This window comes from Bos grunniens, chromosome 1 (genome assembly GCF_055505025.1).
Source record: "Bos grunniens cultivar Pamir isolate PY7600 chromosome 1, Bosgru_T2T1.0, whole genome shotgun sequence".
In the NCBI taxonomy this organism is placed as follows: domain Eukaryota; kingdom Metazoa; phylum Chordata; class Mammalia; order Artiodactyla; family Bovidae; genus Bos; species Bos grunniens.
Genome location: NC_141165.1, coordinates 107,177,581 through 107,203,839, shown reverse-complemented (window position 1 = coordinate 107,203,839; position 26,259 = coordinate 107,177,581). Strand labels below are relative to the sequence as shown.

At 37.3% G+C, this 26,259-nt stretch overlaps 1 protein-coding gene across 4 annotated transcripts in view; it reads left to right on the top strand.

Annotated features, from left to right (window-relative positions):
- Nucleotides 1-26,259, top strand: part of ALCAM (activated leukocyte cell adhesion molecule) — a 228,399-nt gene extending 202,140 nt beyond the window's left edge. The window contains exons 12-16 of one of the 4 annotated variants that reach the window (XM_086321104.1): nucleotides 2,075-2,207; nucleotides 4,063-4,101; nucleotides 4,391-4,508; nucleotides 22,163-22,278; nucleotides 23,829-26,259. In XM_086321104.1, coding sequence (XP_086177230.1) covers nucleotides 2,075-2,207; nucleotides 4,063-4,101; nucleotides 4,391-4,508; nucleotides 22,163-22,250 — 378 coding nt within the window. In that variant the 3' untranslated portion in view covers nucleotides 22,251-22,278; nucleotides 23,829-26,259. The remainder of the gene's footprint in view (nucleotides 1-2,074; nucleotides 2,208-4,062; nucleotides 4,102-4,390; nucleotides 4,509-22,162; nucleotides 22,279-23,828) is intronic. The other 3 variants (XM_086321114.1, XM_086321125.1, XM_086321132.1) reach the window with 3 other exon arrangements.

Genomic DNA, 26,259 nt, shown 5'->3' with positions numbered 1-26,259 from the left:
GTTACTGACATACTGGTTAATTCCATTCTCTCCACAACAGTCTTCATGTCTCTCTTCTCAGTGGAGCCACTTAAAGATTCCTCAGGAATACCCCCATGAGCCATTTGATTATTTGAATCTTCTGTGTTCCCTCTTTCCCAGCTTTAGACTCAGTTGAAATCTGAGAAGGCATGCATAAACCAGAATCATAATTTAAAGTGTCCACCCTTTCTCTGTCTAGGGAAGGTGGGCTAGTGGTCCAGCTTATGTAGTCTAGTTTTGCGGAACTTGGTGAATTTTGGCTCTTTCAGCTATGGGTGATGCATGTTTACTTGCATAACTCAAGTATGGAATGTCCCTAAAGGAGTGGACACAAGCAAATGCTTCCTGATTTGGTTATATGTGATGGGACACACAAGCAAGAGAATATGCCTGAAGATGACAAAGAGGCTCTTGATTTCAGAATAAAGACCTGAATTGCTAACAATGTTTAGATCTCTTTTTTAGCATCAAAAATGACTGTTTCTATTCTACTCTATTCTTTTTTTTGCTCTCTAGTTCAATTTAATAATAATTATATCAAAAAAACCTTTTGTTTCTGGATAATGTAAACATAAAAAGTAGAAAAATAAGTATCAGATAAGTGTTTAATGAAGAAAAAGGTACAAAGATTTAAAAGGTCAACCTAGAAATAGGCAAAGGCATTTTGTAGAGATAAAGTAATAAAAACAAAAAAAAGTCATATGAGAAAAGTCCAGTGAGAAAGTCATATGAAAAATACTGGTGGGAATTGGAAAAATAGCAGGTGAACTTACTATGAGGATAAAAAATAATAATCCATTCTTCATTGTCAAGGAGAAGGATTGATTCTGGCCCACTAGGTGATATGTTATTTTTCTTGTCCTAGGCTTGTGATGATCCAGCCATAATTTTTTTATTTGTTCCTTCCTCAATCACATGGTGAATCTATTATTTTACAACTGCTGATACCTCTGTCCCACCCCTATCCCAGGGACTCCATGATATCTCTAATCATGAAGCTCTCTCCTGTCCTCAAGGCCTTTACAATGCATTTGAGAAGAAAGCACATATAGAGCAATAGAGGACTAGAGGACGTGGTGTGTATAATATGTCTCAGAAAACAATGCAAGTACGTGCTTGCTTTAGTGGAGTTGGACTGAGAATCCAGAAGAGAGTAATGTGAATTGTCTCTTATGTTTGAAGAAATTAAATAGCAGTGGTTACCCTCATCACTAGTCACTGAAAAAGAACCCATCCTCTGTATTTAACTCAAATAAATTGAGAAAGAGAGTCTGGTTTTCCCATGAGAAAACCATACATACCTATGCACGTATGTATCATGGTTTAAAATAAAAGAATTCACCATTATAGTGGAGGGGAATGAGTTTTGTTGTTTAGTCCACAAGTCACGTCCAACTCTTTTGCAGACTGTAGTCCACCAGGCTCCTCTGTCCGTGAGATTGCCCAGGCAAGAATATAGGCAAGAATGCTGGAGTGGGTTACCATTTCCTTCTCCAGGGGATCGTCCTGATCCAGAGATTGAACCCACATCTCCTGCATACATCTCCTGCATTCCAGGCAGATTCTTTACTGCCAAGCCACCAGGGAAGCCCTAAACATAGGAGAGCAACCACCCAACTTAGGGCATGAACCTATCACCCTGGGATTAAGAGGTTCATGCTCTACTAACTGAGGATGTAGTTTACAAATAGAATTAAACTCATAAGTTTATTAGAAGAAAACTGGTGATGAGTTAATCTCTAATTATTTTGAGATAGGTACTATCATGCCAAAATATAAACTAATGAGCATCTATTGAAAAAGAACAGCTTAGTTTAATTATTAAAATTAATAATAGAAACATAAAGAGAAATCCAAGTATGGATTCACTATTCTTTTTCCTCTCTGATGTAGTTATAAACCTGAAATGGTCTCATCTATGAACTTACATATACCCTTGCATGCCAGATAATGCCGCAGAGCACCGCACCTATCTTGTTTCATTCAGTGTTACTCTTTCCTATGTTTTTAATTCATTTCCATTTCTAAAGCCATGTTCCTTTTCTTTTTCCAGACAGAGGAATCTCCGTATATCAATGGCAGGTATTATAGTAAAATTATCATTTCCCCTGAAGAGAATGTTACATTAACTTGCACAGCAGAAAACCAGCTGGAGAGAACAGTAAACTCCTTGAATGTCTCTGCTAGTGAGTATTTCCTTTCTGGCATTAAAAAAAGTAAGAAAATTTGAAGTTATTCTTCATTAGTTTAAAATCTTCAATTCCATCTTCCTGTACTGCATTATGGTAAGTTTTATTTATTTATTTTGCATTTGGTATCATCATCATAAGGTTCTTTTTTTTTTCTTCCTGGTGTCCATTCTTTACAATCCTTGTCTTGACAGTTAAATCATTTCATGTTTTATGGATCAGAGACTTTATCTTGTACAGGAATATTTCCAAGATCAACAGAGGATAAGGACTATGTTGCTCTTACTTAATCCATGTTTTGTGTTCAGATGATTCAAAGATTACCTGAAAACATTTCTCTAACAGTTTTAATTTTAGTAAATTTTTAATTCCCTTTAATCTATTATTTTTCATTTCAATTCTTTGTGGTATTTATCCTATTCTTATTTTGCAAAGGAATGCCACATGCGTAAAGTCACTCAGAAAATTGGTAGTAAAACTGATATCAGGAATCCAAAAATCTAGTTTCAAAAATTGATGCATTTGAATATCAAATTTGAATCATAGGTTAAAAAATCAAACAAATTAGATAATCTCAGAGAAAGTGAAAAAAAATCTGTCAATGCTGAAATCAAGGTAATGGATACCAATAGCTGCTTCTTTATTTAAGTTGAAGTTATCTCTCATCTTCAATTCTATAATTCTTTATTTTGCTGTGTTAGTCTTAAATCAGGGCTGGCCTAGACTGAGACTCAGATCTGGGCAGGATACCAACTGACTCTCCAAACTTTCATTCTTCAGTCAGTTGGAATTCTCTATGTGATTTTAGCAAGATAGAGATATACTGGCTAGGAATTAGCTGAAGCTAGGAGAAAATAATTTTCTAAAGATAATGGCCCTTAACAGAATATGACTGGAATATAAAAACCTTTTGGATTGACAGGAGAAAAGAGCCAAATGAATTTAACTCTAAAATAGGAGCATTGACTTCTCTGAATTCAATTCAGTGAGTATTGATTTGTCCTACCTAAAAGAGGAGTTATCCTTTCTTCCTGAACACAAGTCTCTCTTTTTAATTCTAACCCATTGAATAGTGGCTTATAGACCTTGCAGTGGTTTGATCAACATTTAATACCATCATTTTCAAAGTCAATGAGCACCTGCTAAAATTCCAATATAGTAGGTATGAGGAGGGGTCTAGGAATCTGCATTTTAACAATGATCACTGAAAATTCTGATGGAAGCCCATGTTCATAGAAAAATATTTATTTAGTCTAATATTAAATGATAATCCACCACAGTGACAATCCTCTAAATGGGCCAAGATCATCGTGCTATTAGTCATTTGGAGGGTTTTTACAAGCATCACATATATTGCACCTTCACCTCTGAGATGTCCCCAGTTTTAACCACCACTCCTATCACTTTGAAAATGTCTCTAAGTGGCAAATTTCTGACACTAGAGTATGAAAATAAATTCTCCTCCACCGAGGCAGGAAAATTGAAGTTGAGAAACACTACACTGTAGATTCCATGCACTGCAACTTGTTTCTCCTAAAAAAAGAAATCCTATTAAAAGGTGGTAGATAGTGGGAAAGTTATGGATTTCAGATTAATACTATAGCTTGTCAGTTGTGAAGTTTTCTATGGTAGATCAATACCTTTGCAGTTTTAACTACTGTCTTTTCTTTAAAACAAGATGAATTTCTTTGTACGGAAGTTCATGCTTTATTAAATGTAAGTTTTTCTACCCTCAGCTGTAGAATAGATATTTTATCTTTGAGTATTATTACATCATACTATAATGGTAAAGGTGACTTTCATATATCAACAAATTTTGTTTTTAATTTCATATTAACATTTTTCATTTCAGTAAGTATTCCAGAACACGATGAGGCAGACGAGATAAGTGGTAGGTACTATGCTGCCGGCTCTTCTTCCTTGACTATCTGCTCAAGATTTATGAAGTGTCATTGCATAAATAATTTTCCTAGCTGCCACATTTTGATTTGAATTAAAATAGCAAATGAGACAAGATAGTAAGAATGCTAAAATTTTAATCCCTTAGAAGCACAAGTTTGCATGTTACTCTTAGTAGTGAGCCTTGGTCATTTTTAATCAGAAATAATAACTAGATTGACTTCTTTTCAGAAATGCTTGGCATTGTCTGTAATTGCATGGGCTTCTCTTCTTTGTTGTAGATGAAAACAAAGAAAAGGTTAATGACCAGGCAAAACTAATTGTGGGAATTGTTGTTGGTCTCCTCCTCGCTGCCCTAGTTGCTGGTGTCGTCTATTGGCTATACATGAAGAAATCAAAGTAAGTTGAAGAAAAAAGATCTTCATTGTTCATTGACTTTCACAGGGAGAAAATTCAATGTGTTCATTATGTTTATTTCAGCTGAGCATGTAAATTTCTCTAAGAGGAAAGACATGTTGCCCAAAGTCAGGCTGATAACATTTTGCTTCAGCTCACCGTGGCTACATTACCAACACTGGGGACATGGCTTGGAGTGATTTCACACGTGTCCCCTTATTTTTTTCAGTCAGTAGTCCAAATTGAATTATCTTATTTTTCTCAATGCATAGGTAGGTTTTTAAAAAGCACATAGTCCCTAGGAGTCAGCTATTCTGAACTGTTTGATGGAGGTTTGTGGACATTAATTAAAAGTGGTTAGTATATCCCATGGGGACATCAGGTGTCTTTACAGTGACAGGCCAGCAGCAAAATTGTTGGTGAGGTCAAGCTGCCTTGCTGTCACTACTCCTCTTAGATTCTAGTTAGGTCACTTTGTTTTATAGGAGGATCTAATTCAGAGGAAAAGTCATCATTATGCTGTGCTGAATTAAAAAAAATGATTAAAGTAATAAAATTACTTTAAAAATGACTAAATGGTGTTTAGATTAAAGATTATTAGAATGATACAATAATAAATGTAGAGTCAACCTCACAAATCATCTAATAGTGTTTTATAATGAAAATCCAATAAACAGTTGTTGTTCAGTCGCCAAATTGTGTCCAACTCTCTGGACCACATTGACGGCAGCATGCCAGGCTTCCCTGTCCTTCACTGTCTCCTGGAGTTTGCTCAAACTCAGGTCTATTGAGTCAGCAATGCCATTCAATCATCTCATCCTCTGTCGTGCTTCTTCTGCCCTTAATCTTTTCAAGCATCAAGTTCTTTTCCAGTGAGTTGGCTCTTTGCATCAGGTGGCCCAGTTGGAGCTTTAGCTTCAGCATCAGTCCTTTCAGTGAATGTTCAGGGTTGATGTCCTTTAAGATTGACCAGTTCAATCTCCTTGCAGTCCAAAGGACTCTCAAGAGTCTTCTCCAACACCACAGTTCAAAAGCATCAATTCTTCAGCACTCAACCTTCTTTATGATCCAACTCTCCCATCTGTACATGACTATTGGAAAAGCCATGGCTTTGACTATACAGACCTTTGTTGGCAAAGTGATATCTCTGCTTTTTACTATGCTGTGTAGGTTTTTCATAGCTTTGCTTCCAAGGATCCAGCATCTTTTAATTTCATGGTTGCAGTCACCATCCACAGTGATTTTGGAATCCAAGAAAATAAAATCTGTCACTGATCCCACTTTTCCCCTTTCTATTTGCCATGGGGTGATGGGACCAGAGGCCATGATCTTAGTTTTCTGAATGGTGAGTTTTAAACATGCTTTTTTACTCCTTCTTTCACCCTTAACAGTGAAGATTCTTAACATACACATGTGCCTAGTACTCCTCATTGCCCCAGCTCTGACCCTAGATTCAGATGCAATTGGACAGAGATGGAGTTCTTGCATTGCATTTTATGTAAATTCCATTAGTGATTCTGTGGCGTACCCTTGGTTTCAATCATGAGTTTCAAACCCCTGTATCTTATAAATGAGGAAATTGAATTTTACAAGGGAATGTGTGTAGCTTGTGGTAACTTTGGACTTTATTTTGTATTTTCTTGATGTTTTGATATAACCCCTATCAACAACTCAGGTTGAGTTAATTTAAAATCAAAAGAAAAAACAGACTGAATCAGATCCATGGTTCTACTCTTTACAGATACAAATTTCAGTGAAGTAATATTTGAACGGATCTGCCATCAAAGGAAGGTAGTAGCTTAGAATTTTTAAACTCACATAATATGAGCATGGATTGAGTTCTGCCTTGTTCTCACAGTCCATCTCTGAAGTAGATAATCTTATTATACATATTTCACTTTGGAAACAAACTAAGGCAGAGAATGGTTATAAGGCTTGCTTAAGATCATACACTTGTAAGCGACAGAATTATATTTTATTTAAGGCAGTAGTGTTTTAGAATCTTGGTGTTTAATTCCTAAGTCTTATTTTCTCTCATTATGCCTTACTTTTTCTCTCTTCAGAGAGGCAGAAACACATTCCTGTTGTGTATTGTAGTTGATATGCATGTCCACTCTCACACTAGGGCATAGCCACTGCTAGTCTTAGCACTTCAGTCCTCAGTCTCAAACAGTCCACACTATCACTTGATAACAAATGTGGGTTTTTTTCTCAGTGAACATTTTACCTACAAACTCTTCATTGTTGCTTTGTACCCATGGTTTCCATGGAAAGTTTAGAAGACTGTCTGTACCATGTAGAAGAAAGGAAATGTAATTTCCCAGAGGCAGTATCTATCTTATTAGATATTCTCCTTCTATGTGTCTAAGTTTCCCGACTATCAAAATCTTATCCTTCCTTTATAATCTATAATGAGGTGCTCACAAATCTAACAACTTGGCCTCTAAAGTATTTTGGTTTTATTTATTTAGGATTTCTGAAGGTAATTTTTATTTAGGGCACTTCAAAGTAATTTTACTTCTTAAAGAATAAAAATAAAATTTCTCTGTATCCTGAAATTTCACTGAAAAATAAACAGCAGTCTTGTACATTATGATCAAATGAATGTGAAATTCATGGCACTCTCCAGTGTCCTTAATCATCCTACTCTGATTGCCAATATTTCATCATATCCTATTTGTCTTTCTATGAATAGGAAAAAAATATTGTGTGTGGAGGGCAGGGAGGTTGTTATGTCATTGTATATTACCATATGGTAACCCAGAATTAAAATCATGGGTAAATAAATGCTGGACATTTAGCTTCATAATGTCTTTAGTTTAAGGACTAAGACTGCATACATTTCTTTTGAAGTCAGTCAGTTCAGTTCAGTCGCTCAGTCGTGTCCAGCTCTTTGCAACCCCATGAATTGCAGCACGCCAGGCCTCCCTGTCCATCACCAACTCCCGGAGTTCACTCAGACTCACGTCCATCGAGTCAGTGATGCCATCCAGCCATCTCATCCTCTGTCGTCCCCTTCATCTCCTGCCCTCAATCTCTCCCAGCATCAGAGACTTTTCTAATGAGTCAACTCCTCGCATGAGGTGGCCAAAGTACTGGAGTTTCAGCTTTAGCATCATTCCCTCCAAAGAAAAACCAGGGCTGATCTCCTTCAGAATGAACTGGTTGGATCTCCTTGCAGTCCAAGGGACTCTCAAGAGTCTTATCCAACACCACAGTTCAAAAGCATCAATTAAGTACTTCAGTTAATTAAGTGTTTATTTTACCATCTGACTTGGACATTTGTCTAAATAACTGTTATTTATTGAAAAGTGCACCAACTTTGCTAGAGTCAGTATTATTGGTAATCAAAATAAATTGCAGTTTTACCTCAAGCATCAAAGTGTTTTTATTAAGACTTTGCAGAACTCTTCAGATTTGCTAAGTGCTTCACATTTGTGCTCACTCAGTCATGTCCAACTCTTTGCAACCACATGGGCTGTAGCCTGCCAGGCTCCTGTATCCTTGGGATTTTCCAGGTGAGAATACTGGAGTGGGTGCCATTTCCTTCTCCTAGAAAGTGCTTCACATTCCTGACTAGCTTTTTTATTCCCCTCTGAGATAAGCAAGCATTTTTGCTATATGAGTTATTGTTAATACTTATGCCCAGAGTAAATGCAGATTCATAATAAGAGCTTTCAGGTTAAGAGTTCTTAAGTCTATTTTTGGGTCCACTATACTCCCTTTCTTCCTTTTCTTCTAGGTAACTTCACCTTTACAAATCAATATGAGTTTCATTTCTACGTTTAGCTTAATTCATCACCATTTTATATGGATATGAGACAATTTAATAATAAAGATATGGTTCAGACTTTTTTTCTCAGATACCTAAAGAAATATACCCCTGTGTTTACCCTCCTGTGAAATGATGCCATCAAAAATCTTAGTGAGTCACACATTATTACAAACAACTTGTAGCAACAATTAAATTAGTTCTTTGCACTGGCAATTTAATGTCAGTGGAGAGAGAAATGAGAGAAACAATCTTTTATGCCCAAGTAGAATGGCACCCCCTCCAGTAGTCTTGCCTGGAAAATCCCATTGATGGTGGAGCCTGGTGGGCTGCAGTCTATGGGGTCATGAAGAGTTGGACACGACTGAGCGACTTCACTTTCACTTTTCACTTTTATGCATTGGAGAAGGAAATGGCAACCCACTCCAGTGTTCTTGCCTGGAGAATCCCAGGGATGGGGGAGCCTGGTGGGCTGCCGTCCATGGGTCGCACAGGGTCGGACACGACTGAAGTGACTTAGCAGCAGAATTTGAGTACAACATACCTAATGACTACTCAAAAACCAGGAACTCCCCATTACATTCATATGAGATACATATTTTTATATCTATTTTTAAATATGGAAAACTGCAGCAGGAAATGCTTAGCAGTGGTGCTTGACGTTGTGATATGGTATGTTCATTGCAGAATAAGGACTCGTGCTTTCTCTACTGTTTTGATTCATATAACTGCTCACTGGAAATTTTTTTTTTTTTTTTGAGATATTTTGATAGTGAGAATGGATAACTCATCATTTCCTGCCAGGGTCCAGCCCCGGCTGATCCAGGGTATTCGAAGAAGAGACGGCATAGGCGACCTATTTATTTAAATATTTATCAAAGATATAAAGAGTAATAGAATGAGGATAGCTCAGTAGGAAAATTCAGTGGAGAAAAGAGGCTGAGTAGCTTGGTTTACGTGGGAGACCAATAAAACTTCAAGACAAGAAGTTTGCACCACTTACGTAGGCCGCAGGCGTCCTTCCGTTCTCCCGAAGGAGAGGAGACACTGAGGCCTCCCCGGTCGGATCTTAGAAGCCCAGGCATAATTAGCAAGCATGGCGGGTTCCGCGCTCCAGATGGAGACTCAGCCAGAATTTGAGAGAGAGAGCGACATGGGGAGACCAAATTTCAGTGAACAAGGCCCGCACTTTATTTTCCAAAGTAGTTTTTATACCTTAAGTTGTGCATAGAGGATAATGGGGGAAGGGGTGGAGTCATGCAAGGACAGCAGTTCCTGGTCCTAATTGAAGCCAGGCTTTCAAACTTATCATATGCAAAAGTTCAGGTGAATTACATCATCTTCTGGCCAGGAGGCCTGTTAACATTTTAAGAAACTTATCTTTTTCTAAAGGTGATTATTCCAAAGTCAGGCACCAGCCTCCAAAAAAGCACTGGACAAAGCTGCATTCCTGTAGGGCAAAGGTGAGGTGGGCTCAATCAAGAAAAGAATTAACTCAAGGGTCCAAGGTTACAAACATTGAGGCTACTACTTACATTTCTATACACCCATTATATCAATCAATACACTGCCAAGGACACAGTAGGTAAAGAGTATGGAGACTTAGCAGCAAACATTGGCCCAATAAGTGAAAAACCCTTCACCAATACAATTTCTAATCAATCTTTTAACTACTCAAAGGAATCTGTGTTTAGACAGTTTAGAACATCTCCTGCCTCTCACAGTTGGGAGGCTCTGAACAATCCCATGTGGCCGGAAAAACCTATTCAGGTAGGCTAGAGGATTTCCAAAGGAGTTTGTAGGTTAAACACTGTCACACCCAGGAATTATTAACTGGAGCTGTAAGCTAACTCTTGTTTCAGAGAGAGGTAGTGGGGGACAGCCCCCCGTAAAGTCAGAGGTGTAGGTGAAAGCACAAAGCAGAAAGTAGGCAGACTCTGGTTTTGGGGGTAGATGCTCGAGAATTTCCAGGGGGACTCCTGAGGCTTGATCCCGCCTTTGCGTATGCCGAGCCTCCTTCCTCATGACCTTTGTCATGGGCAGAGTTCCTCACGCTGGCTCCCAGCAGTGATAGAATTCCAGTTGAGCTATTCCAGATCCTGAAAGATGATGCTGTGGAAAGTGCTGCACTCAATATGCAATATGCCGGCTCCCAGCAATTTCCTATGTATGCAGGGTATTAACTGTCATTTCCAGTCAAAAGATATTAACTGACTAAACCCAGTTCATATCTAGTTGTTTAACAGGTGAAAAAAAGTGAAAATATTAGTCATTCAGTCATGTCCAACTCTTTGCAACCCAATGAACTGTAGCCCACCAGGCTGCTCTGTCCATGGAATTCTCCAGGCAAGAATACTGGAGTGGGTTGCCATTTCCTTCTCCAAGGGAACTTCCTTACCCAGGGATTGAACTTCAGTCTCCTACATTGCAGGCAGATTCTTTACCATCTGAGCCATGTTTAATAGGAAACATGGAAACATGAAGACCTAGACCTAGAGATAATTCAATGACTTTTAAAATTATTTACTCCATTCAATCCATCATATTCTCTGAACATTGTTTTTATATTTGGAGGAAGTTAAATGTTACTTTTTGAGTTCTAAATTCTCTCCCACATTTTTTATAGTATAAGAACTACTGAAAAATTGAAAGAGTCAGAGATAAAGGAAAAAATGTAAGGCAGCATGATGTAGCCACAAGCTTATTCAGAAGTATATTAAAACCATAATTTCCTGATGGGTTACATTTAAGAGACCCTTGGCCACCATACTTCTTATCACTAAACTGAAAGTAAGCACCAACCAAACATTTATAATCTCAAAATACATGTTGTATGGATCTTGGAAATTTACCAAGAGATTTATCTTTTGCAACTGTGAAACTCATGACTATTTTCATGAAGTTTTTGTACAATATGAGGACAATGTGGAAGTCTAAAATTCACAAATATCTTTTGTCAGTTCTGCCTTATATAATGCTTTACTATTCTCCTACTGTCTTAGGGAAAAAAAAACCAGGCAGTCCTAAATTGGCAAAAGACTAAAGAAGACTAGTCTTTAACCTCAAAACTTTAAGAAATATGGTTATATTAAGCCTTTCTAAAACTCTTCTCATTAGTATCTCTTAGTATATGGAAGAGGATCTTGCAAGAAATTTAATTTTAACTGAATTCTATTTTCAATCAATATTCTCTCTAAAATCAATGTTCCCATAAGGAAAGATTGACTCCCCGCTGAATGACTTGAAAATACAGGGTTAAAGGACCATTTATGGTACATTTTGAGTGACTTTCCTAGTGTATTACTACTTAACTGAAATCCTCAAAATTTAATGAGATAAGTTTGCTGCTGCTGCTGCTGCTGCTGCTAAGTCGCTTCAGTTGTGTCCGACTCTATGCGACCCCATAGACGGCAGCCCACCAGTCTCTCCCATCCCTGGGATTCTCCAGGCAAGAACACTGGAGTAGGTTGCCATTTCCTTCTCCAATGCATAAAGTGAAAAGTGAAAGTGAAGTCGCTCAGTCGTGTCCGACTCTTAGCTACCCCATGGACTGCAGCCCACCAGGCTCCTCCGTCCATGGGATTTTCCAGGCAAGAGTACTGGAGTGGGGTGCCATTGCCTTCTTAAACATATTTCATAGTATCTAAGGCTCAGTGAATATTACCTGCCCAAGTTAATGCATGCAGTATATTATTCCGTATCCCGTATAAACTTTCAAATATATTTTGCTGCCTCACAAGGACTTCTTTGGAATTAAAACTTCATCTCTGACTTTAATTGCATGCTGGCATTTTATGTAGTGCTAGGGGTTGGAGGATGTGTTTTCAAGTGCAGAGCTGATGTGGCCTCTTGCCTTATATTAGACATCAAGCTAATCCAAGCTTTGATTTCTTTTTCCTTCACTACCCTATAGCCTGGCAGGCAGCCAAAAGAGGAATAAAAGACAATGCCCCATTATTCTATCAAAGCATAAATAATAGAAGAGACTAAATAGGAAATAAGACAATGTGGGAATGCTTGAGTCCCCATTCAGTCAGTCACAAGGTCGTGGCCCCCCAAAAGAGCAGAAGTGTCCATGGCCCTGCTCTCTCCTACTACATGTGAATTGAACCATTTCCAGTGGGAAGAGATAGCATCAAAATTTCCATTTTTATCTCTCTTTGAGTGCTTAGTCCCTCAGTCCTGTCTATCTCTTTGCAACCCCATGGACTGTAGCCCACCAGGCTCCTCTGTCCATGGGATTTCCCAAGCAAGAATACTGGAATGGGTTGCCATTTCCTTCTCCAGGGGATCTTTCTAACCCAGGGATCAAAACTGCATCTCCTGCATTGGCAGGTGAATTCTTTACCACTGAGCCACCAGAGAAGCCTGTCTATATACATGCATTTCACTTCAGTTAAGTTCAATTCAGTCACTCAGTCATGTCTGACTCTTTGCAACCCCATGAACCGCAGCATGCCAGGCCTCCCTGTCCATCAGCAACTCCTGGAGTCCACCCAAACCTATGTCCATCGAGTTGGTGATGCCATCCAACCATCTCATCCTCTGTCGTTCACTTCTCCTCCTGCCCTCAATCTTTCCCAGCATGAGGGTCTTTTCAAATGAGTCAGCTCTTCACACCAGGTGGCCAAAGTATTGGAGCTTCAGCTTCAACATCAGTCTTTCCAATGAACACCGAGGACAGATCTCCTTTAGGATGGAATGGTTGGATCTCCTTGCAGTCCAAGGGACTCTCAAGAGTCTTCTCCAACACCACAGTTCAAAAGCATCAATTCTTTGGCACTCAGCTTTCTTCACAGTCCAACTCTCACATCCATACATGACCACTGGAAAAACCATAGCCTTGACTAGACAGACTTTGTTGGCAAAGTAATGTCTCTGCTTTTTAATATGCTGTCTAGGTTGGTCATAACTTTCCTTCCAAGGAGTAAGTGTCTTTTAGCATTTCACTTAATTTGTTTAATTTCATGTTTTGTTTTTTTTTAATCATTGTTTCAAAAGTGAAGGGAAGTCCTATTTCTCAAGTTTCTGCTTCTGCCCATACTGTTACCACATTACCCACCTAAAGGAAACACCTAAATTACCCACCTAAAGGAAACGCCTAAATCACCCACCTAAAGGAAATGCTTTGAACCATGATGCTGAATACATGCCAGTGGCATCCTGCTTTTGTGCACATTCAGTGTTGTTACATTTATTTTGATCCACTGATCCACTGACATAATGGTGGTTCCCATATCTGCTATTGCCCAAATGAAAGGCTGTCTTCTATTTTTCACTGCCAGTATTAGGATTTCCTGTTTTGGTAGAGAGTTTCTTCGGACAGTCATTTGAAGAAATGCTAAAGATATCAAATCAAAACTTTAAGAAGTCCAACTATTCATTTTTCTTTATTTCCTTCTTCAAACCCCAAAACTGCTGACAAATGTCCTTCAGAGATGTGGGGCTTAGAGCCCTCCTCTCCTCTTCTAAGTCTTTATTAAGGTTAGCCTAGGGGGAAGCTTACTTTGCTGAGAGCTGTGACCAAGGAATAAAGAAAAATAACTATTCTCATGGTTATGATCCTGATTACCTGCACAGGTATCAATGGCAGGTTTGCTGAGAGTGGCAATTCCACACTGCCAGGGTCCCAGTTGTAAATACCTGTGATCCTGGTGCCCTTCTGTGCTGTGTTCCAGGCATGCTATATAGTAGAAATCATAGAAAATGCCCTTTTAAACTGGGAAGTATTAATTCCTCATGTTGCCTCTCAGTTTTCGAATTTGTTATACATATGCCTACATTTGGAAAACCTAAAGTCCTATGAATTCTTTCATGTATGAGTTATTATACATGGCTATTGTTTTTATTTTCCAAATGTGCAACTCTGTTAGAACACTTTATGTATCCTTTCAAATGACACCACATTCCAAGATTATGATATATTGGCTATGTCTGCCATTCCTACCCCCTTCACTTTTCCTACCTCCTTTATCCCCTTTTAAATTTATGTTAGTTGAGCTATAGTTGATGTATAACATTGAATAAATTTAAAGTGTACCATGTGTTGATTTGATACATTTATATACTGCAATGTGATTTCCACTGTAGCATTAGTAACATCTCTATCCCATCTCTTAGTAACTCTAAAGCAAAGGCACATTTAGAAGACACTGCTGGATTTAGTTCCTTACCTTCTTTCAAAGAGATCTGGTAACAAATTTATAGTACTGGGGAAAATCTCACAAAAAAGTTAAAGAATCTTCTAAAATGTTACTTAAAAGCAACTTGAATGCTTAACAGCACTGCACTTACAGAAATAACACAGAGGAGTAGTTGAGAGAGAGGATTGAACTCTCTTCAGCCACTCAGTAGCTATGTGGCTGGGCAACAATCCAGGACTCACCATTGTTTTGAGTCCCTGTCACTTCCTGGGGACTTTCACATATATTCTACATTTATCCTCACACCAGCCCTAGGAGTAGACCCTACTGTCCCCCATTTACAGAAGAGCAAACATCTTAAGAGGAGGGACTTGTCTAAGGACTCAGCTCACACTTGACACATGAGGATTAGAACCCAGGTTTACTAACCTCAGGGTTAAGACTCTTCTCTCCACTTTACTGATTAGAGGGTCACCTCCAGAGCTTCTTCCAATATTAATTTGTTATTCTATTATTTAAATTTTATCTCATTTTAAAATTATAAAAAAGTTGACTGATGCATAACTCTCCAGACAAGTAATTGTAATAATTTGTATTTTAACCGAAATGCTCATTGTTTATAAATGTCTTAACCTCCTTCCTTAAATCAATCAACTTAAAAAAAAATATTGACTGAAAATATTGCTCAAAAGAATGGTTTAAATAAAATTTTGTTCTCTTCCAGTAGTAGATAGATTTCTAACCTGTGTAATGCTTTCAAACCACTAAAATTTCCAAAAATTAAAAAAGACACAGGGAGAGGGTGGGGAGATTTGGGAGAATAGCATTGAAACATGTATAATATCATGTATGAAACGAGTCACCAGTCCAGGTTCGATGCAGGATACTGGATGCTTGGGGCTGGTGCACTGGGACGACCCAGAGGGAGGGTATGGGGAGGGAGGAGGAAGGAGGGTTCAGGATGGGGAACACAGGTATACCTGTGGCGGATTCATTTCGATATTTGGCAAAACTAATACAATATTGTAAAGTTTAAAAATAAAATAAAATTAAAAAAAAAAGACACATCCATAAAATTATATTTATTTTTACCACATCAAGCTCTAAACTGAGCCCAAAAGTAATCAAGCCCAAGAGTAAGTTCTAGAGTTTTTTTCCCAGTTAGAGAGAGCAGACTCTCAGTAACAAAAATTTGTAAAATCTTCAAGTAAATCTTACATACATGCACTCAGTGAATACCTCCCTCCCCCAGCAGCAACACTAATTTATTTCTATTTAAAACATTTCACAGTGGTTAACACTTGGCATATTTGTATAACTGTGTAACTTGGCCCATAGGTCCTGGAGCCAGACTACTGGAGTTTGAATCCTGGCTTTGCTGTTTGCTAGCTGTGTAACCACAAGCAAGTTTATTAGTGTACTTCAGTGTAAAACAGAGGTATCCTAAAGCTATTATGCCTCAGTGTGCCCCAGGCCCTTTTCTAAATGCTTGGCCTGGGGCACAATGAGGCATAATAAGAGTTTTAGCAGTTATTTTTTTTTTGGACAGTGAGATTAAGAAAAGATGGGAATTTTTTTTCCTTTTTTTGATTTTAAAAATAATCAGTTTGAAGTTGCTCAACTCTCCTTCTACAAACATGTTCTACAAATATGTTTCATGTTACCCTTAACAAACTCTTTTTCATAATACCAAACTGTAAGCAGTGATTCTTAGCCTGATTTTACCTGACCAATATGCTGAAAAATATTGTGATTTTCCCTGAAAATCACAACTTCCTTAGAATTCTAGTCACTCCCTTCCTCTCAAGACCCCCTTCTTTTATTTGATAGAATTTTTTGAAATCACAGAAATTACCCTTCATCCCTACACAAATACTAAATCCACCTATAAAGTGAGTAGAATTGGAAGTAGGAATGGTATCCAGTTTCTCATTGTACTTTTTGCCTGATTCTTGCAATTCTTGGCCATGAGGATAATGCTTTAGTTTTTCTCTATATAATAATTTTATATTAAGGTAAAATTTGCTTACATTTAATATGTAATTAAATATGTTTTGGTAAATGTAGACACCATTGTAGCCATTATTCCAATCATGATATAGAGCACCCCATCACCCCTTTGGAATTCCTTCCTATACAGCCCTGTCATCCTTTTTCCCTTAGGCAATCACTATGCTGATTGCTATCAAAAGTATTCTATTTTACCTATCTGTGAAAAAGCAGCTGGGTGTGTTCTGACTTTATACTGTTGTTGTTCAGTCACTAAGTTATGTTTGACTCTTTGAGACCCCGTGGACTATAGCATACCAGGCTTTCTTGTCCTTCACTATCTCCCAAAATTTGCTCAAACTCATGTCCATTGTGTTGATGATGCCATCCAAACATCTCATCCTCTGTCGTCCCCTTCTCCTCCTGCCATCCATCTTTCTCAGCAGCACGGTTTTTTTCCAATAAATTGGTTCTTTGCATCAGGTGGCCAAAGTATTGGAGCTTCAGCTTCAGCATCAGTCCTTGCAGTGAATATTCAGTGTTGATTTCCTTTAGGATTGACTGGTTGATCTCCTTGTACTCCAAGGGACTCTCAAGAGTCTTCTCCAACACCACAGTTTGAAAGCATCAATTCTTCGGTGCTTAGCCTTCTTTATAGTCCAACTGTCACTTCCATATACGACTACTGGGAAACCATAGCTTTGACTATAATGCACCTTTGTCAACAAAATGACTTCTCTGCTTTTTAAAACACTAGGTTTGTCATAATTTTCCTTCAAGGAGCAAGCATCATTTAATTTCATGGCTGCAGTCACTGTCTGCAGTGATTCTGGAGCCCAAAAAAAGAAAATCTGTCACTGCCTCCACTTTTTTCCCATCTATATGCTATGCAGTGATGGGACCAGGTGCCATGATCCTAATTTTTTGAATATTGAGTTTTAAGCCAGCTTTTTCACTCTCTTTTTCACCCTTGTCAAGAGGCTCTTTAGTTTAGACTTGATATTGGTGAACACTAATATCATAAGGGACAGTAAAAGGAAATACATAAGAAGTGTAATAAAGCCAGTTAGTTCAATTCAGTAAAAGAAATATATTTTGGGTGCCTACCTTATTCAGACAAGAAGGTATAAGTAAAACATGGTCCTTACTATCAAGGAGTTTACATTCAAGTCAAGGAGACTAAAGAGATTGACCACATTTGAAATGTTACAGGACAGATGCCTGGAGACCGGGGTGGAGACTTTATGATGGGAAGAGCTGGATCTCTCTATGTTTAAGGTCTGGAGAAAGCGAGACATGTCAGAATCTCAATCAGAAGCTTGAGAAGGCCATGACTTAGGGATAGGGACAAACCAGATGTAGACTGAATCTTACTAAAACTGCAACTGAGCTTCAACCTAGCTCAAACCCTGACCGAATTGAAGTCATCCTATCTGCTCACCTTTCTGCTTAACAAAGTAAAGGGGGGACCTTATTTGATGGAAAATAACATTGTGTGTAGACTCTTCTATTATTTTGTATATGGTGTCATGCAAAATAAAAAGGACTAGATTTACAAAGAGTCAAGAAAATATAATCAATAATCAAGAGGAAAAGCAGACAAGCGGATCTGTGAATTATTTGGGTATTGTAGTTAACAGACAAGGATATTAATAAAACTATAAATAATATATTGAAAGTGAAAGAAAGATGGCCAAAGGAGATGGAGTCAAAAATTGAAATTAACTTTAAAATATTTTTTAAAATATAATATTAAATATAATTCTCCTGTATTGCAGTCAGACTCTTTACCATCTGAGCCACTGTCTAAGCCACCATATTACATTATATAATATTAAAATATATATTAAAATAGGTCTGAAATATATTAAAATAGGTTAGGGTTTGGGTTATTAAAAATATGTCTCTGGTAGATAAATTTAGAAGTAGATTGGCCACAGCAGTACAAAAGAGAAGCAAACTAGAATACAGATCAATAGAACACATAGAGGTTGAGGCACAGAGAGGAAAAGAATACATAGGATGCTTAAGAGAATAAGAGACACATGGGACACATATAAAGGTCTACCTTATGTATCAACATAAGTGAAATCCCAGAAAGAATAAAGAGTAAGAATGTCCATCATCAATGAAATAAATCAGCCCAATAACAAGCTATACAGTAATGAGAATGAACAACCTACAACTACATGCAACATTATATGTGAATATCACAAACATAAAGTTGAGTTTAAATAAAAGGCAGATAGAAATGAATACATGTGGTATGATTCCATTTATAACAAATTATAAAAACAGATAAAACCATTCTATGAAAAATCTGGATTGTGATAACCTTTGGGGAGGTAGCAGTGACTGGAAGGGAGTATAATGGGGGACTTCTACATCTGAAGCCATTCTGTTTCTTGAGCTAGTTGCCAGTTACCAGTTACATTCGTGCATCCACTTTTGAAAATTCATTGTACACTTTTTATGGGTACATTATCTTCTATGGATTTTATTGAGGTTGCATGTGTGCATGCTCAGTTGCTCAGTCACATCCAACTCTTTGGGACCCTATGGACTGTAGCTCACCAGGCTCCTCTGTCCATGGGATTTTCCAGGCAAGAATACTAGAGTGGGTTGCCACTTCCTCTTCCAGGGGATCTTCTGACTCAGGGATCAAACCCACATCTCCTGGGTCTCCTGCAATGGCAAGTGAATTCTTTACCACTTCACTTCAGTTAAGTCTCTCGTTGTGTCTGACTCTTTGCGACCCTATGGACTGCAGCACGCCAGGCCTCCCTGTCCATCACCACTTAGTCACCTGGAAAACTCCATTATTGAGGTTACTAAGACTTTATTTGTTACTAGTTAAGTAACTAATTAAGCTTCTCAGGTGGTTCAGTGGTAAAGAATCCACCTGCCAATGCAGGAGATACGGGCCCGATGCCTTGGTCAGGAAGATCCCATGGAGAAGGAAGTGACAATTCACTCCAGTATGCCTGCTGGGAAAACCCTATAGACAAAGGAGCCTGGTGAGATATAGTTTGTGGGGTTGCAAAGAGTCAGATGTGACTGAGCACACACACACAAAGTAACTAATTAGACAGTAGAACTCAAAAAATCTGTGATATGTATGCAGCTGCTGCTAAGTCGCTTCAGTCGTGTCCGACTCTATGAGACTCCATAGACAGCAGCCCACCAGGCTACTCTGTCCCTGGGATTCTCCAGGCAAGAATACTGGAGTGGGTTGCCATTTACTTCTCCAATGCACGCATGCATGCTAAGTCGCTTCAGTCGTGTCCAACTGTGTGACCGTATGGACAGCAGCCCACCAGGCTCCTCTGTCCACAGGATTCTCCAGGCAAGAATACTGGATATATATCCATCTACATTTTATATATATATATATATACAAACACACACCATTACATTATATATATATATACCATTACATTATATATATACACCATCTATATTATAGATATATACATATATAATGGTATATATACCTTTATATTATATATGTAAATTCATATCTAAAAAGCCTCTTGATGAAGGTGAAAGAGGAGAGTGAAAAAGTTGGCTTAAAACTCAGCATTCAGAAAGTGAAGATCATGGCATCTGGACCCATCATTTTATGGGAAATAGATGGGGAAACAGTGGAAACAGTGTCAGACTTTATTTTTGGGGGCTCCAAAATCACTGCAGATGGTGACTGCAGCCATGAAATTTAAAGACGCTTACTCCTTAGAAGAAAAGTTATGACCAATCTAGATAACATATTGAAAAGCAGAGACGTTACTTTGCCAACAAAGGTCCATCTAGTCAAGGCTATGGTTTTTCCAGTGGTCATGTATGGATGTGAGAGTTGGACTGTGAAGAAAGCTGAGTGCCAAAGAATTGATGCTTTTGAACTGTGGTGTTGGAGAAGACTCTTGAGAGTCCCTTGGACTGCAAGGAGATTCAACCAGTCCATTCTGAAGGAGATCAGCCCTGGGATTTCTTTGGAAGGAATGATGCTAAAGCTGAAACTCCAGTACTTTGGCCACCTCATGCGAAGAGTTGACTCATTGGAAAAGACTCTGATGCTGGAGGGATTGGGGGCAGGAGGAGAAGGGGACAACAGAGGATGAGATGGCTAGATGGCATCACTGACTTGATGGACATGAGTCTGAGTGAACTCCAGGAGTTGGTGATGGACACGGAGGGAGGCCTGGTGTGCTGTGATTCATGGGGTCGCAAAGAGTCGGACACGACTGAGCGACTGAACTGAACTGAAATTCATATCTGTCCTGTCACATATTATAGGACTCTCTCCTGCTTATGAACAATTTAGAAGACTGTCATTTAAGCTAAATTAAAAATCTTTTAATCACAAATTAAATTTAGGCTAAATATAATTAATGTCCCAATATGAATGAGCTGTATGTCTTTATCTCACTTGGACATAAAACATACACTCTTAAACACTATTAACACTTTTAAGTTGTGATTCTTGGCAAATGAGTTACAGAATTCTATTTAAAGCATAGCATATTCTCTAAAATTTTTCACTTTTAGGGAAAAATGGCATTTTCTACCCCAGCTTCTTTAATCAAGAAACACATCTGGTGTTATATAATTTTTAAAAGTGTAAGTATTACTAGGAATCATTGACTCAATAGACATAAGTTTGAGCAAACTCTGAGAGAAAGTTAAGGACAGGGAAGCCTGGCATTCTGCAGTCCATGGGATTGCAAAGAGTTAGACATGACTTAGCAACTGAACAACAATAACAATTACTAGGAATTATATAGCAACAATAATTTGAAGTACCATCACTGTGGTTTCCCTGATGACTTCTATTTCTCTTAGCATATATGTAATGCAACCCCAGGGTCAAGATAGTTTCAGTGAAATGTGTTCTATTACCAGTCAAGGCTCACAGATGTGGAATTGTTCATCCTAAGGGCATATGTGTATTTGATGTAAAACATTTGCTTTTAAAAGGTACATTAATGTGACCTCTAATATTAAAAATGTTCAGTTGCTCAGTTGTGTCTGACTCTGCAACCCCATGGTCTGCATGGGATAGGCTTCCCTATTCTTCACCAACTCCCAGAGCTTGCCTAAACTCATGTCCATTGAGTTAGTGATGCCATCCAACCATCTTGTCCTCTGTTGTCCCCATCTCCTCCTGCCTTCAATATTTCTCAGCTTCAAGATCTTTTCCAATCTGTTGGCTCTTCACATCAGGTGGCCATAGTATTAGAGCTTCAACTTCAGCCTCAGTCCTTCCAATGAATATTCAGGACTGATTTCCTTTAGGATTGACTCGTTTGATCTCCTTAGGGTTCAAGGGACTCTCAAGAGTCTTCTCCAACACCACAGTTGGAAAGCATCAGTTCTTTGGCGCTCAGCCTTCTTTATGGTGCAACTCTCACATCCATACATGACCACTGGAAAAACCATAGCTTTGACTACATGGACCTCTGTCAGCAAAGTAAGGTGTCTGCTTTTTAATACACTGTCTAGGTTTGTCATAGCTTTTCCTTCAAGGAGCTAGCATCTTTTAATTTCATGGCTGCAGTCACCATCCACTGTCCACCGATTTTGGAGCCCAAGAAAATAGCCTGTCACTGTTTCCATTGTTTCTCCATCTGTTTGTTATGAAGTGATGTGACTGAATGCTGTGATCTTTGTGTTTTGAATGTTGAGTTTTAAACCAGTTTTTAAGAAAAGTTAAATATGTTTGTCAATGTGATAATGTGTATTTAATTCTCTTATAGGACTGCATCAAAACACGTAAACAAGGACCTTGGTAATATGGAAGAAAACAAAAAGTTAGAAGAAAACAATCACAAAACAGAAGCCTAAGAGAGAAATTGTTCCACTTGTCATCCAGGTGGGTAGGCTGTGTGAGGTTTACAAAGATAATTCCCAGGAAAATATGAAACATTCTAGTGATAAAAGGGAAGGCCTTGACATTAACATGCATTATAATTGCAGCTTTAAAAACAGGAAGAAATTTTTTCCAAAGAAAACTTTGGCTACTCAGAAAGGTATTCTCAGAAGAATGGAATCTCAATGGACTCCCCATCCTCAAGCAAATCATTGTCCTCAGGATAATTGAACTCAATTTAGAGATTTTAACATTCAATGAGCATTTTCAGTCTAATGCCAAAAATTTTGCTGAGTACAAAAAGCTTAATTTTATAAATTGATGTTTTGGTTAGGTAAGAGCCATTCTCATATTTTACTTTAAAAAGCAATTATGAGAACAATTTTAAAATATAAAAATTTTAATCCAAGGGTTTAATATACTTAGAAGGGTCAGTGTATTTATGCAGCCATTTCTCAAATCATTCTAATGAAAAGATGAACAAATTTGTATGTGTGTACACACAACTTTTCCAAATAGTGTATATATGTATGTATCTATATATGCATATATATGTGTATATAATGTACATATTGATATTATATACATACATATATATTGCATATATCTATATATAATAGCTATATGAATTTGATTTTAAAGACAGTTTCCAAGAGGTATGTTTCCATGGTATTGCCACCTGCAATTTGAACATTTTATTTTTATTTATGTTCTCTCAAGCCAGTCCAACAGAGAAGTCATTTGGACAAATTATTTTTATGTCCTTGAGAATAAGTGTTACCATACTTTATTCATATATGTAAAAGTCCCCAACAACCACAGTGAAATTTGGTTGATTGTAAGTAAACCACAAGTTTAACAGTTTGAGTAGGTCACCTAAGTTTATCTCATAAAGGAGATGAGAACAAGGGAAGGAATTGAAATTAGAGGGATGCACAAAGGAAAGAAAAATAAAATGACTGAAATAAGACATTTTTAAAATCTGAAAACCAGAATTTCAAAATGATGGGGTGAAAGGAGTAAAAACTGAATTCCTTCCCCATACTGCCTTCCACTGCAGGCCAAGCATGCAGCATTCCCACCTGATTTTTATTTCTGCTTCTCTAGGATTCATTCCTCAATCCTTTATAAACATGGAGTTTGCCTTCTGTTTTCTTCAAAATCAGATAGAGTAAATTCTCAAAGGAAAATGAGCTTGCATACAAAGCCTACAAAATAGGGTGTGATTTGAAGGGATAAATGAGATTTTTAACCTGAAAAGAAACAGAATGAAATATTTTCCTGGAAAACCTTATAATTTTCATAAGAATTAAGCAAGATTCCCCAAAATAAAGACTTTCAACAATTCAGAAAAAAAAAATTATTAATCAAAGAGCTGCAACAATACCTGGGATTGCAGCTAGGTTCAGGAATGATAGAGTTTTATAAAAAGTTCTTGTGAAAAAAAAAAAAAAGTTCTTGTGAAGTATCACATTTAGTATAAAGCATATACCAATTGTAAAAAGTGATTGCTATGGTAACTTATCTGAATTGTGTTTTTTTTATAATTTCAGAAAAAAACTATATAGAACAATTGAAGCATGAACGTGGATTGTATTTAAGACATATACAAAGACACTGATAGCAATTCATGGTTCAAGTATTAAGCAGTTCATTCTACCAAGCTGTCACAGGATTTCAGGAATTATCTCAAGTAAAACAATGAAATGAAATTACAAACAATAACAAGTTTTGGCAGCCATGATGATAGGTCATATGTTGTGTTGGTTTGATTTTTTTCTGTAAATGTCTGCACTGAGAATTTCTTTTTGGTTTGCCTTTTATGTAAATTTTTTACGTAGCTATTTTTATACACTGTAAGCTTTGTTCTGGGAGTTGCTGTTAATCTGATGTATAATGTGATATTTTTATTTTAATTGTTTATATGAATAATCTGAGCAGGTACCTTTCTGATTCTGATTGCTATCAGTAATCCCCCCAAACTTTCTCACAAGCACCTAAATCCCAAAGGTGGAAGCTTGTGAAGATTGGGGACACACATTGCCCTAATCAAAAACTGATTTTTATCACTAGGGAGGAGCAGGCAGAGAGTCAGGTTGATAAGCACCAGATGAACTATTTCTGTGAATGTGCCACCAGCTGACTCTCAGAAGCAATCACACACACATATGGACATACACATAATAATAAATAGTACTCCCAAACTGAGGCTTTTTCTTGTTATGAAAAAAAGCAGCACACAGAACTTGGGTACCATTTACCTTTAGAGACACCTGCTAGTAAATTATTTTCTGTCAAAATAAAAAGAAAGTCAGTGTATAAGAGACAGTTTGGAAAACTCATGGCTAACATTCCCATTTTCATAGGTTACAATGTAAATCACTGGAACTGAAAATTGGAGTTAAATCCTTTGGGTTATCCACTGCCTTAAAATTATACCTATTTCCTTTAAAAAAAAGATACCAGTCAGAATTGGAGATTTTTAACAGTGATCATTATCAAAGCTGTGTTATTTTCCACAGAATATAGAATATATATTTTTTTCGTGTGTGTTTTTGTTAACTATGCTACAGATATTGAATGCACCTTGAGATCATTTAGTGTTTTTAACTGGTACATAATTTATCAAGCAGTATGTTAAAGTGTAATAATAAAATGTCTATGTATCTTTAGTTACATTCAAATTTGTAACTTTATAAACATGTTTTATGCTGGAGGAACTCTATAGGGTGGTAGTATTAAATGAAAATTTTTGAGGTAGACTGGATATGGGCCAATAGCTACTTGTGACTAGACTTTTAAACTTTGCTCTTTCAAGTAGAAGCCTGGTTTCTGGGAGAACATGGCATGGCCATTTTTGTCCCAAGATTTACATAATTTTATCCAAAAAAAAATGAACATCAGATTCCCAGGTATAGAACTGTGTTCTTTGGGAGGAAAGGAAAACTGGTGTTTGTTTTTTAGATTGATGGAATAATTAATTAGGAAGGCAATGAAAAATAAAGGTTAAAGTCAGAAGAATATTAGGAATAAATACTTTGCCACTTTTGCATTATTTAGAAATACACATTGTTGTACATTTGTAAACCGTTTGCTGTCTGAGCAATAGTGACTCAGTTTAATAAAAGCTTCCTATAGTGTATTGGTATGAATTAAATACATAAAATATCCTATTTAGACTCAATGCTGTATAAAATATGATGGGAAAAAAGAAAATATGTTATTTTTGCCTCTAAACTTTGATTTATTGAAGTTTTATTTGGCAGAAAAAAAATTGAATCTTGGTCAATATTTAAACCAAAGTGAAAGGGGAAAAACCAAAGTTATTTGTTCTGCATGGCTATGCCATTCTGTTATCTCTGTAAATACTGTGATTTCTTTTTTTCTTTTATCTTAGAATTTTGTTAAAAAAATTCTAAAAATTTTAAACACCTCCTTTCCATAATAAACCATGAACACTAAAATTAAGTTACTTTCATATAAATATTTTTTTTCTTTTGGTGTGAGAGATCAAAGGTTCAAAGTTTAACTCCTGAGATATATTTGCAGAAAGAAGCAATGTGACAATAGAAAGAGAGTTTTATACTACAATTATTTCTTGGCTTCTAATAAGTCTGAAAAGAGCTGTCAGAACCTAGAGAGCAGAACATGGGAAACTCTGAGCTATGGACTGAAAGCAGAAAATTTGCCAGGGGGAAGAAAGAGACAATATTGTTAACTGTGGATCAGTGCCTGGATAAAAAAGAAAGCTTGTGTGTGTGCCCGCAACCATCAGCACAGCAAGGCTGGGAAGGAAGATGATACACCAATTCTCAACTTTGAGGTTCCATCTTTCCAACTTAACTCTTTGACAACAGGAGACAGTTGTTTGCCAGTTCACGGTTCACTCCCTATCTGTGATTACAGGAATTGTATGTGGAAATGGATTAACATACCCATCTATACCTAAAATAATAAAACTGAAATATGTCTTCACGTCTCTCA